The 12,694-nt window shown below is 35.5% G+C and overlaps 2 protein-coding genes across 3 annotated transcripts; both read left to right on the top strand.

Moving 5' to 3' along the window:
- The first annotated feature begins 150 nt into the window (after positions 1–150).
- LOC119998441 (heterogeneous nuclear ribonucleoprotein 1-like) lies at positions 151–1,813 on the top strand. Its single transcript, XM_038845773.1, has 2 exons — positions 151–458; positions 1,316–1,813. Exons 1-2 carry the CDS (start codon positions 287–289, stop codon positions 1,369–1,371), a joined length of 228 nt encoding a protein of 75 aa, XP_038701701.1. The 5' UTR covers positions 151–286; the 3' UTR covers positions 1,372–1,813.
- Positions 1,814–2,712: 899 nt separating this feature from the next.
- On the top strand, positions 2,713–11,936 carry LOC119998797 (protein VAC14 homolog). 2 transcript variants are annotated; one of them, XM_038846232.1, is made up of 20 exons: positions 2,714–3,114; positions 3,244–3,357; positions 3,482–3,547; positions 4,919–5,008; positions 5,095–5,214; positions 5,362–5,390; positions 5,490–5,632; positions 5,738–5,832; positions 6,082–6,168; positions 6,341–6,448; positions 6,534–6,625; positions 6,825–6,906; positions 7,903–7,968; positions 8,581–8,696; positions 8,821–8,941; positions 9,181–9,342; positions 9,469–9,597; positions 10,370–10,438; positions 11,158–11,447; positions 11,562–11,936. In XM_038846232.1, exons 1-19 carry the CDS (start codon positions 3,025–3,027, stop codon positions 11,443–11,445), a joined length of 2,067 nt encoding a protein of 688 aa, XP_038702160.1. In that variant the 5' UTR covers positions 2,714–3,024; the 3' UTR covers positions 11,446–11,447; positions 11,562–11,936. The 2 variants fall into 2 exon arrangements, with proteins under 2 accessions (XP_038702161.1, XP_038702160.1); XM_038846233.1 differs by lacking the exon at positions 9,181–9,342 and having other exon boundaries at positions 2,713–3,114.
- Positions 11,937–12,694: the final 758 nt, after the last annotated feature.

The raw sequence follows: 12,694 nt of genomic DNA, 5'->3' as shown, positions 1-12,694 counted from the left end.
ACATCTTATTTTTGTCTCTTTTTACGAGTCCTGGTTATGCTTTGTGTTGTTATAGATCTTTGTTTTCACTAAATATGCATGCTAAATCATAAATGTCCTTTGGTGGTTGAATTTGTTGCTCTTCTTTCTGTTCTTTCACTGAAAGCTGTTCTGTTGGATATGGACAAGGAATGGAAGGAGGAATGGATCAGCTGGGTGAAATCCTACGTACAAAAAGGTACAATGATGTGTTTTCTTGCTTTTGCTGTCTTTTAAAATTTATTCGAATTGTTAAAAAAAATCCCTTATGGATAATAATGTAGGTACATTTAACAAGCATTTTGGGAATTATGGTGAGATAACTGATTCAGTGATAATGAAAGATAGGTACAGTGGACACCCTAGGGATTTCGGATTTATTACATATGCTGATCCTTCAGTTGTGGATAAGGTCATCAAAGACGCATATATCATCAATAGTAAGGATGTTAATTATCTTATTTAAGTTTAGTATATATCTTATGACCATCATATCTTTCTATGATGGTCCTGAAAATTAGATTCTGCATTGCTTTTATTTTGACTGAGCTTAAACATATGTTATTCAAAGAGGCATTATGTCCTTGTTGCAAAAGAAAAACCGGTTTTCCATTCCCCTAATATGACAGTTAATAGACAAAATAAATCTTTGTTTTCTGTACTTCGTTAGGTTTCATCTGAAACGAAATGATTGTCAAGAAATTTTTGTAAAAAAAGAAAAAAAGAATTCGGTCACCTGTTATCTGCAGTTAGTGTTGACCTTATTAACTATGATGTATAAACTTACGAAGTAAGGTTTTTTCTGTTTATTTTATTTCTTTTCTTGACTTATTGGTCTTCATTTTTCAATATACGCTTTTTTTTTTCCATATTATTCTCTCATCATTATGAACAGCACCGCCTGTGTAGTTGCTGAAGTGAGTGATCAATATGCTATAATTAGTTTGGGGTTTATATTCTGGGAAGGACGTAAGTTCAATTTCTTCACTTTTCTTTCTGTTTAATACTATAGACTTTTTCATGTGAGACATCACATGAAAAAGGGGCAGCGTTTGTAAGGCGGACAACCAGTGAGGTCAAAGCCCACCCTAAAAAAAGCAGCTAAAATGGTTTTTTTTTTCAATTTATTCTTTCTTTTGTGATATGGTTTTCTTCATCAATACTGTAAACTAAAGTATAGCATACAACATCTACCTAGATTAAGTAAAGATGTCTCTGTTTTCCAGGTGAGATAATTTGTGTTAGTAGCATTAGTTTGTGTTTCGTGATCTAAAATGGATCTAATTCTTTCGTTCAGGTTTTGATGTATTCCCCAAGTTTCAGAGGGGTTTCAAGAAGAAGCCAGTCACCTGATCAAGAAAAATCAAAACCGGTAATTGGTAACTGATCTTCTTATCTTCTTTTATGTTATGAGATCATTAACAAATAATGAAGATTCATTTGGACTATGCCAATTTTTTGTGGGTAAACTACGATATTTTTCTCGTATGCAAAGGTCTAATTGCCAACACTTGAGGGTGTTAGCTGGAATAATTTTTTTTGTTATCAGCTATATTGCTGCTTACATGTTGCCATGGAAATTATTGAAACCGTTGAAAGAATTTAGCGAATGGTTGGATGCTTGATGAGTGTAGTAGTGAAAATGAATGTTTTTTTGGGAGACCATTAAGGATGATGCTTTGTTTCAGAGGATTTTAGGGAAAGTTGTATTAATTTATTTTTCCTGCAACACTGTTGTTGAAAGTGGTTTGGTTAAACATATGTAGCCAATTCAAATTAAGAATACCAGTTATTATTTTCCCTGAAATTGATTGAATAGTTTTCACCTTATGGATTCGTTACACACCCAAATTGCACGAGTTCTAATAGATAGCATAGATTTGCAGGATGTTAATATTAGACACCGCAAAGTTGGCGAAACAGATGAGAAATGGACAAATATTATATCTGTCTTTCTTGGTTTTAACTGTAAAGATTTTTGAGTGAACACGAGGATGTACACAGACAAAAAAAAAAAAAAAAGTAAACACCAAAGCAGTCATGCAAATTAATTTTGTAATACAATACTAAAAAATAACAAATTGGAGAAACTTAATAAATTCACGGTTAGATTGCTATTCTATTTCAAGTCATTAGAAGAAACGCAAGTAATGTATTCTGACTTGAGAAACCCAATCATTTATGGAGTAGCAAGTATATGTACAATGGGTTTTTACGAAGTTATTTTTTAGATTGATGTGAATATATGCCTAAGCATTAACATGCTAAATTCTGTATCATGGTTAAATTATCCAAAAAGATTGTAAGATGATGTCTCTCAATACTTCCTTTAGCCCATGTCAAATTACTATCAACTATGATGAAACTTTGAGCAACCTTGAAAATAAAAAGGGGTACGATTCGAACCAATGACTCTTAATGGGTGGGTGGGTGATCCTTTATCTGTAATGTTTTTTTTTAATAGAGATTTGGAAGGGATAAGATTTAAATCCATGACCTAATGAATGGATGATCTCTTACATAGAATGCGATCATCATTCAATCAACCGTTTACTTTGCTTGTAGCCTCACACTTGATCGTTCTAGTTGTGAGATATTTGTTGTTTTTAGATAGACAAAAAGCAGGATGACTTTCAAAAGCTCATTTATTCCAGAGGGGAGTAACTAAAAATGGACTTAACCACATTTATTTATTGGCTAGAAGAGTTTGACAAAGTTGTACCTCTCAAGACAAAAATTACTTAGACCGGCGTCTATAACTTGTCGCCTAATTTGAATTCCATCTGTTCAATTCTCTCTATGGGTTTTCTCAGATCTGCCGAGAAATCTCGATTCCACCCAAAACCCTATAAGAAGAAGTGTGATGTTCCGACTTGAGGACGAGAAGAAGATCAGGAAACGTATTTGATATTGGTTCTGAGAAATTTTGCGGAGAATTCTAATCGGAATCGAAGTTACGTCGGAATTACAATCTTCGGAGAGGGATAGTTGGGTGCCGGTACCAGTATGGCGGAAGCGCTCTCTGTGATTCCCGCCTCCGTCCTCCGTAACCTTCCCGACAAGCTCTATGAGAAGCGCAAGAACGCTGCTCTCGAGGTTTGAATCTCTCTCTTTTTCCGTCCATTAAATCATGACTCATGAGAATTGTTTGAATTTTAATGCTCATTTTGATTCTTAGTGAATTACGGGATTCTAGAAATATCTCAGTTTGTATGGATTTCGTAGGTTGAGGGGATTGTGAAGCAGTTGGCGGCAGCTGGGGATCACGAGAAGATTTCGGCAGTGATTACTTTGTTGACGACAGACTACACCTACTCGCCACAAGCCAATCACCGCAAGGTTTGTTCCTCCGTGAAATTAGTGGGAATTTGGTTTTTTTCTTAGATGAATCCGCCAACTAGTTTAATTTGTTATATAGTTGACATAATTTATATTTTACGTAATTCCATTTATACCTGTGTAGGGAGGATTGATAGGACTAGCTGCTGCAACGGTTGGGTTAAGTTCTGAGGCAGCTCAACATCTAGAGGTTAGTGGTCCTAAACTATGTCTCAGGAAAATCTTTCAGTTCTAGGGAAGGCTGTTACCACCTATCATGTCAAATGATGCTGTTTATGGAAAGGTGTATGGCTATTTTTCTTGTGGCTGTGTTTTGTAGGAGTCTTAATTTGGTTGTCATGTTAAGATGCTGTTTATGGTAAATCATGATTAGACATTACACGGAATTTACTTTGTCCAGCGACGGATTTATGAAATATTGCCAATAACACCATTAGATGAGTGACTATTCATGCTTGATTAATCAAGTCTAGTTCATTTTTAATTTGTAGTGTTGGTTTTAGTACATGCACTCATGTTACGCTAGCATGCTAGTGGGAGATACATAGGAAATTGAAAGGAAATTAGATTATACTGTACTAAAATCTTATATGGTGTGAGATTCCTTGTCAGTCTAGTCTGGTTTGGAAGGTTATAAAATTTACCCGAGTTCAGTGTGTATATTTCAGTTGATCCAGTTTTGTTCAAAGTTGGTTCTTCTTACATTTGGACACCCATATTTAAGACACAGACTTTGTTCTGAAAGAGAGCAAGATATATGATTTTATATGGCATTTTACTCATGTCCTAATGTATATCCTTCAATTGATATTCTCATGTTCAAAATGGTAGTAGGAATTTACCAATTTTCTCATCTTTCTCATTTCCAAAATCTGTCATCTGTCTAATCTTTGTGAGGCTTAACAAAGTTATTTTCCTACCCCTCAAAAACATATTTTCTGAATACGCTCCTGCTATTTTGAGTTTTTGTGGAGGGGTTGGCCGTTGGACACTCTTGTCTGAAGAAATTCGTAATTCCCTTGTTGAATGATCAAGGTTGGTTTACAAGTAAGTTCAAGTTTTGTGGTATCACTATGGCATCCATCTTTTTGTGGGCGTGCATTTGTAACTTGGTTAGTTGGTTGACGGAATGTGTTCCCCTGAGGGTATGTGCGGTGGAGTCCATTTGCCATGATATTGAGGTTCTTGGACCATTTTTTTTCCCTGGATCAATATCATCCATTTTGTTCTACAGGCTACTTCGGTTATATTCTTGAATTTCCTAGCTTTATTAAATGTATGCCATAACGATACTGTGGGTTTGATTAGAACCATTTTTCTGTGCAGAGTAATGGAAGGATACAACAAGTTATTTGTTTTTCTTTTTCCTTAGTTTTAATCAAACCATTTTTCTGTGGAGAGTAATGGAAGGATACAACAATTTTTTTTTTCTTTTTCCTTAGTTTTGTTCCATATATCTTGAAATTATATAATTTTGTTTCATTGCTGGAGTTTCTTTTTTTGTTTTCCCCTTCATAATATGAAATTATAACTTACTCTTGCTTCTGATGCTCCTTGGCAGCAAATTGTGCCACCTGTTCTTAATTCCTTTTCTGATCAAGATAGTAGAGTTCGTTATGATGCTTGTGAAGCTCTATACAATATCGCAAAGGTGAAGATGGAATTTAGTTGACTTGGTTTTATTTCTTGTTCCTGTGACTGTGTTAGGTTTGATGCATGTTTGTTGTTGATGTTCAGGTTGTCAGAGGAGATTTTATCATATTCTTTAACCAGATTTTTGATGCCTTATGTAAACTATCAGCAGACTCAGATGCCAATGTACAAAGTGCTGCCCATCTTTTAGATCGGCTTGTAAAGGTGAACAATTGCTCTTCCAGTCTTCCCTGCAAATATTCTGGTTGCCCCAATAACTTTTTTTTTGCACAAGCATATCCATGTAATTGTCTGATTGATAGGATCTCCTTATGTGTGAACTCAATTCTTATATTTACTCTGATGGAACAGGACATTGTTACGGAAAGTGATCAGTTCAGGTCCGCTATATTTTCCAATCCATTTCCATAACAAGAAAAGAGTCTTGTAAATTGCATTTTTATGCAATTCTCATTGTTTTCCTTTGTTTTCTTCATCAGCATTGAAGAATTTATACCTTTGTTGAGAGAACGTATGAATGTTCTTAATCCCTATGTAAGACAGTTTTTGGTTGGATGGATCACTGTACTGGACAGTGTTCCAGATATTGATATGCTGGGTTTTCTTCCGGATTTCCTTGATGGTAAATAATGCATATATCTTTATAAAAAAAAACTTGAAATTTAATATTCTTCCTTGATGTTTATTGTTGTACTCTAACTACTCATGAAAATCCGAAAACTCTCAGGTTTGTTTAATATGTTGAGCGATTCTAGCCATGAAATAAGGCAACAAGCTGATTCTGCTCTTTTAGAGTTTCTCCAAGAAATTAAAAACTCCCCAGTAAGGCTTCTGCTAATTTAAAGTTCCATGTACAGCTTCTTCTTTTTTTGACTTTCAGTTGTCAACTTTCTTATGAAATTTGTTCTTGGCATTTTCCCTCCAACATATAAAGAATTGAATTCTTGTTGTTTTGATTTCAATTTAGATGGGTTTCTTTATAAATGCATCAATTATCTCTACAGTTCTGACTTAAAATAAAATCTTTTGTTCATTTGTAATTTTCTGACTCGAGCAGTGCTACTCTTGAAGTCTGTAGATTATGGTCGGATGGCTGAAATACTGGTGCAGAGGGCAGGTTCTCCTGATGAATTTACTCGGCTAACGGCTATCACATGGGTTAGTACCTTAAAGCTTATGCAATGCATCTTGGCTGTTTGTTATTTTTGTGTGATGTAGTTTAGCCGTCATGTATACAGTATGTCTTACTGCTATGGAATCTGGACCTAGTTTTTCTTGCCTTAAATTTCAGTTGGAGGGACCTTATTTCTTATGATGCTTGACTGAGCAGATAAATGAGTTTGTAAAACTTGGTGGGGTCCAACTTGTTCCTTATTATGCTGATGTTCTGGGAGCTATTCTACCCTGCATATCTGATAAAGAAGAGAAAATTAGAGTTGTAAGTAACTAATCTTTCCTGGCACATATACATCTGCAGTTCTCTAAGCACTTCCATGAGATGCCTTTTCTTTTCCGTGCATTAGGTTGCTCGTGAAACCAATGAAGAAATTCGTGCTATCAACGCAGATCCAGCAGAAGGATTTGATGTAGGAGCAATTCTTGCTATTGCAAAGAGGTGTAGATTCTGTAAACTGGGGAAATGCTAGGTTTGAAATGTTATTAGAAGTTTGTTCCTACAAAGCACTTCAGCTTCAAAAGAGCTGTAGAAACTTGAAACAGTGGTTAAAGAGGGCTGTTATATGAGTTTATCATTATGTTCAGAAATTTTCTAAAAATTATTTTAACTGTTATTAGTGGAATTTTAAATCATTCAGGCAACTATCGAGCGAGTGGGAGGCTACTCGAATTGAGGCGTTGCGCTGGATATCAACCCTTTTAAACAGACATCGCTCTGAGGTAACAAGGGATTTGGGACCATATGCTTGCCTCTTTTTTTTTTTTTTTTAATCTCCATAATATAGGGGATTTAACTTATTCAATGGTGAATTCTCTATGTAAATTGAATTTGAATCATTTTTTTCGACAAGATTCTTGTTTTTTTTTTAAAAAAAAAAATTTCATCTCCAAGAAAGCTAGTCATGCTGTCAATTATTCTCATATCGCACTCCTTTTTTCCAAATGCTTATGGCATAGAAAGTATTCTGATTAAGGACAATCAACGTATTACTCCGCAGACATGCAAGGACATTGTTCTCTTACCTGAACGAGGGAAAAAAAATCAAGGAATTACTTATAAGTCATAAGTACTCTGTCATGTTCTAAATTTTCAAACCAATACGTTTTTTAATGGTTTTTTCATGCGACAACAAACCCCCAACAACTTGACTCTCTCATGCAATGCATGCCTCTTACACAGTTACACCCTTCCCTCTCTCTGAAATGGTGTCATGAGCGTGCCACCACATGGGTAGATCATTATTAGTGGCTTGTGTGGCCATGCTAGGCATTATCTTTCACCATCAACATATCCATCTATTAGTTTAGATTTCTTGAAGCTGCTTTCAAAGCCAAGAATGTGTGAAGATTACCATCTAGTCCATTGCATTATTAGTGGCTTGTGTGGCCATGCTAGGCATTATCTTGCCCCATCAACATATCCATCTATTAGTTTAGATTTCTTGAAGCTGCTTCAAATCCAAGAATGTGTGAAGATTACCATCTAGTCCATTTCGATTGAAATCATATTTAGTTTCCCAAACTGGTGGAAAACGCATGCATATTTCAATGTAATTCAAAAACAAGGCAAACTAATCCAGTACTGTATGACATGAACGGAACTGTGGATTCGTACTTAGCTTGGTCATTCTAAAAATAATTTGGCAGTGCTCTTTGCTTATTTTCTTTCATTTGGATTTCTGTTAAGATGGGTACTTCTTTCTTTACCTGAAACAGGTCTTATGTTTTCTAAATGACTTATTTGATACCCTTCTAAAAGCTCTGTCAGATCCGTCTGATGAGGTAATGAGTACTGCTTATACTTTCAATCGATGACTGTTTTATCTAGTTGTGCTGTTGATTCTTCACCTTATTTTTTGTTGGAGCTGATGTTTTCTGTGGGAACTTTGAATGAGCTCTTGGTTTGGTCTTCTATTACATTGGACAGGTTGAAAAAAAAAACAGCCCCTCTTTACCCCATAAAGATATTGAATAGAATGAGCTACCTTTTTTTCCATCGTAATCTTGAAAATGAAGATTCAAATGACCCTCAAAAGTAAGATGAAATACTTAATGTGGGTTAAATTCACTGATTTTGTCAATAATTACTTGTTCCGCAGCCGGATTGACCGCATTTTATGTGTTTCGTATCTATTTACACCGTTGAGGAAATTAAAAGCAGAAAAATGAATTTTCATTTATTGTTTTCATGGGAGTCCTAGTTCTTTTCATTTATTGTATCTTCTGATTTTTTTCTTAACGATACAAATTTCGGAGCCCTATCAAAGTTTAAGGTTTATGAGTTGATCATTTGAGTGTTAATACTTAAAACCTGAATGTTTTATTTGGAAAATTGCATGTTGCATTCTGGAATTCAGGCTCTCTAATTGGTTGCAGTTCTGATCTTGTTCACAGGTAGTGCTCCTTGTCCTTGAGATTCATGCTTGCATAGCTAAAGACCCAAAACTCTTCCGGCAGCTTGTTGTCTTCTTAGTTCACAATTTCCGGGTTGATAATTCTCTTCTACAAAAGTGAGCGCCCATTTTGCTTTTTCTCCTTCTTTGTGGATTGGCTAGTTCTTTGCTTATGTTTCATGAACTGTAAACTTGAACACGCCTGATCTTTTCTTATATAAATCATTCTCTGTCCTGTTAGGCGAGGTGCTTTGATAATCCGCCGTCTTTGTGTACTTTTAGATGCTGAAAAGGTCTACCGTGAACTCTCTACCATACTAGAAGGAGAATCTGACCTGGATTTTGCATCTATCATGGTTCAGGTCCTTACTCTTTTCATTTATGAGAACTTAGATTATGCAATGGTTAGCTAATATGGTATAATCAAGCCACTTAGCAAGTGATTGGGGTTATGCCAAGGTGGCACATATTTTTTGTTTTCTCGTTCTCTACCTTTCATTTTTCACCTTTCTCCTTAGTCAGTTGTCAAGCCACTTTGGTAGAATGGACATTTAGTTTAGAATTTAGTCATACATTGGACTCAAACTCTTTTCTCTTTCAGGCTTTGAATTTGATTTTTCTTACATCTTCCGAATTGAAAGAGCTTCGAGACCTTCTAAAACAGTCTCTGGTGAATGCTGCTGGGAAAGATTTGTTCGTGTCTTTGTATGCTTCATGGTGTCATTCACCTATGGCCATTATAAGCCTGTGCTTATTAGCTCAAGTAGGAGATTTGTATTTTGCTCTCTCTCACATATTAGCTATCGTTCTGAATGTAAAAATAATGCACTTTCTTTTTTAATCTTTTAAACTTTCTTATGGTAATTAACATTGGTATCTTTGTTGGCAGACTTATCAGCATGCAGGTGCTGTAATTCAGTTGCTAGGGGAGGAAGACATCAATGTGAAGTTCTTGGTCCAATTGGATAAATTGATTTGTTTGCTTGAAACTCCCATCTTCGCTTATCTTAGATTGCAGGTGCATAAACAAAACAAAACATAGTATTATGCTTGCCTTTTGGTTGGGTCCTTGTAGTTGCTTAAATTTCACTTAGATGATTACTTGCAGGCACAGCGTGATGAGATTGTTTATTTTGCCTCTCTCTCGTGTGGGTGTGTGTTATGGATCTGGATCTTTGTTTTGTTCGAGTCATTTTAATCTCTCCACTTTTGTCGTTGATATTTCTGGTTTGTCCTTGATAAGAAAATTTGTCCACAATACATATGGTTATGTTGACTAGATTTAGAAGCAATAAAATTAAGATTGAGCTCTCTGTTGATTCCCATCCATGTTCTGCATTCTTGACCATTTCACTGACAAAACCTTCTATTTACCTTTTCATACTTTGACCGCTTTTGAAGCAATTTAACAAAGTGCATTTGATGAAAAGCGTGGTAGCCTCTAACCTATTGTGGTATCTATTGTAGTAGTAGTACCCTGTGAGTTACCCGATACTTTTTTGCTGAATATGTGCGCAATTTTCATAGATTTTGCTCTTATGGTTTTGGTATTTCTAACAAAGTGTACAATGTAGTTTTGAACCGTGTTATAGTCGAACACACGTACGAAAACGATTGCATAGTTTCAATGATGAATCATTGCTAGTCTTATGATTATCAGGAGGGGTTATTGTGAAAGAAATGTATAGTGTCCCGGCCATTCAAAAAAAAAAATAGCTTGACACAGACACACACACACAAAAGTTCGTACTATTTATTTTGAGTTTCTGAACCTTTTTGTTTTATTGCAGCTTCTTGAACCTGATAGACATATATGGTTGTTAAAAGCTTTGTATGGCCTTCTGATGTTACTTCCTCAGGTACGTTTGAAAGAGTTGCATTCCTCTTTTTGACCGTTGAGATAAGCAAAGAAATGGCAATCCCCCTTCGAATAAAACAAATATGCTACATTGGCTTTAAGGGTTTCACTCAATTTTGCACAAAAAAAAAAAAGGGATGAAGGATTTAAATCAAAATTACAAATCTACTTTTATGTTGAGATTTTGGTTTTATTTATTGAAGGTGCGCAAAGAAATTTGTTCTTACCTTGTTGTCTATCTACTTTAGTAAAGATACACCAATTGATTCTCTTATTTTTGTGTAAAAGCTCAGTTGAAAGTGGTATCATCCCAACATGTAGTTTAATTATGATTGTTAAGATTATTTACTTTGGCATTCAACCCAATAAGTTAACTTGTTGGGTTGAGGCTTTTCATATCATTTATATATATTATAACACTCCCCCTCACGTGTGGGCTGGACAACTCTGACGGCTCAACACATGCACAACAAACAAGACCCGACACTAGGGCAACAAACACACAAAGGCCCACGCTTGGGGCAATTATAAATGGGAGTTTAAATTGTAGAAGTTAAGGTTTGAACCCAAGACCTCCCGTTCTGGTACCATGTTAAGATTAGTTACTTTGCCATTTGTTGAAGTTTTTCACATCATTTACATATATTATAACTGTGATTGTTGTGACCTTTGCTCTTACTCATTTTCATTTTTTCATTTTTTTTTTGGTATGGAATGCAGCAAAGTTCCGCCTTTAAGATGCTACAAAATCGTTTAAACACTGTACCGTTCTTCAACAGTGAGCAATTTAGGCGAGCATCTTCAGGGATTGCCTACTCTCAAAGTCTACATCACAGGTCAAGTGGATCACAAATTGAGGATGGTGACATAAACCAAGATGGAAATTTCAATTCACAGAATGGAATTAACTTCACCTCGAGGCTGCATCAATTTGAGGACATGCAACGGCAGCACCGAATGCATGCGAAAACACAGACGCAGTCCAGCAACAATTCAACAACATTGTAAAGGTTAGTTGGGCTTCTTTTTATTGTTCACATTAGTATTTTTATTTTTTTTTGCTTTGGATAAGTCATGGTTTTTTTTTTTTATTTCCCTTTTGATAAGTCATGGTTTTATTACAGGTGAACATATGGCTCAATGGTAAAATTGTAGATTACCCATGTGAATGATATGTAGACAACACCCTCCATCTCAACCTCGGACGTGCTGTTGGGATAAATTAACCAGTCTTGATCTGATGTAATGTCTTATGGAAGTAAGCTTTAGAGAGTTGTCTGATTGGTTTTAGACGCTTTGGTGGTGGGAATGCGAATCATTTACTTAAGGGTTAGAAGTGATGATGGGAGAGAAATCGTATACGGATGTGTCAGTTGGGATCATGATATTGTTGTTAGGCTATATTGACATTGAATGAAAGGCTGTGTTACCCACACACTTTTTACAAGGCAACTTCATTGATTCATGATCAGCATTATCCCTCACAATATTTCAATCGCTGTTCATTGCATTCCAAGAACAGCTGCAGTATCAGATTTACTTTTTTTTCCATGAGTATCTTTGCAGGAGGCACAAAGAAAGGGAGAACCACCTCCACTGTATCAGAGCTGAGCAAAAACTTCTTCGAGATCATCAAGTAGAGACAACTTTAGTCATGGAGCTTCTTTCTACCCTTCTTAGGCCTATTATAAAGTGATAATCCTCTTCAGTTGATCTTATGTGACAATTAATCTGCTAGAGTCAATGTTTATTGGAAATATTATGCGGATGTTCTTCATTCATTTAATTTGTTCATACAAGCTGTCATTCAACTGCAGTTTTTGTTTTTTTTTTTTTTGTCCCTTTTTCTTTTAAATGATGAACCTAAACAATGGATTTAGTCTTTGCCCACATAAAAGAAAAATATTTCTTTTCATTCTCCGGTCAAGATAGATACAATTGATCTAATTGTATATAAAGGTAAAAAAAAACATTCCACAACTAATATTATTGCCAAATGCCACAATTGAAATTACAAACTAGCAGCATACCTCAATTTACAGAAATCTTACATTCAGCCTTCTCCGTTACTGAATAGAACAAAATCAAATGAATCAAATAATCTCAAGACTTGACCTATTGCTATGGGCCAAGAGGTGCAGAGTTGTTAGTCCCGCATTCTGTGGAGTCCAAAAAGATAGGAAATGAATGGGCTCGATGGCCCATTTGTCTGGGATTAAAAAACGAAAATAATAACATAAAACGTGTCACTCACGTG

Source organism: Tripterygium wilfordii, chromosome 5 (genome assembly GCF_013401445.1).
Source record: "Tripterygium wilfordii isolate XIE 37 chromosome 5, ASM1340144v1, whole genome shotgun sequence".
Lineage (NCBI taxonomy): Eukaryota > Viridiplantae > Streptophyta > Magnoliopsida > Celastrales > Celastraceae > Tripterygium > Tripterygium wilfordii.
Note: the sequence above shows the minus strand (reverse complement) of the source record. Positions and strands in the feature narration are given on the sequence as shown.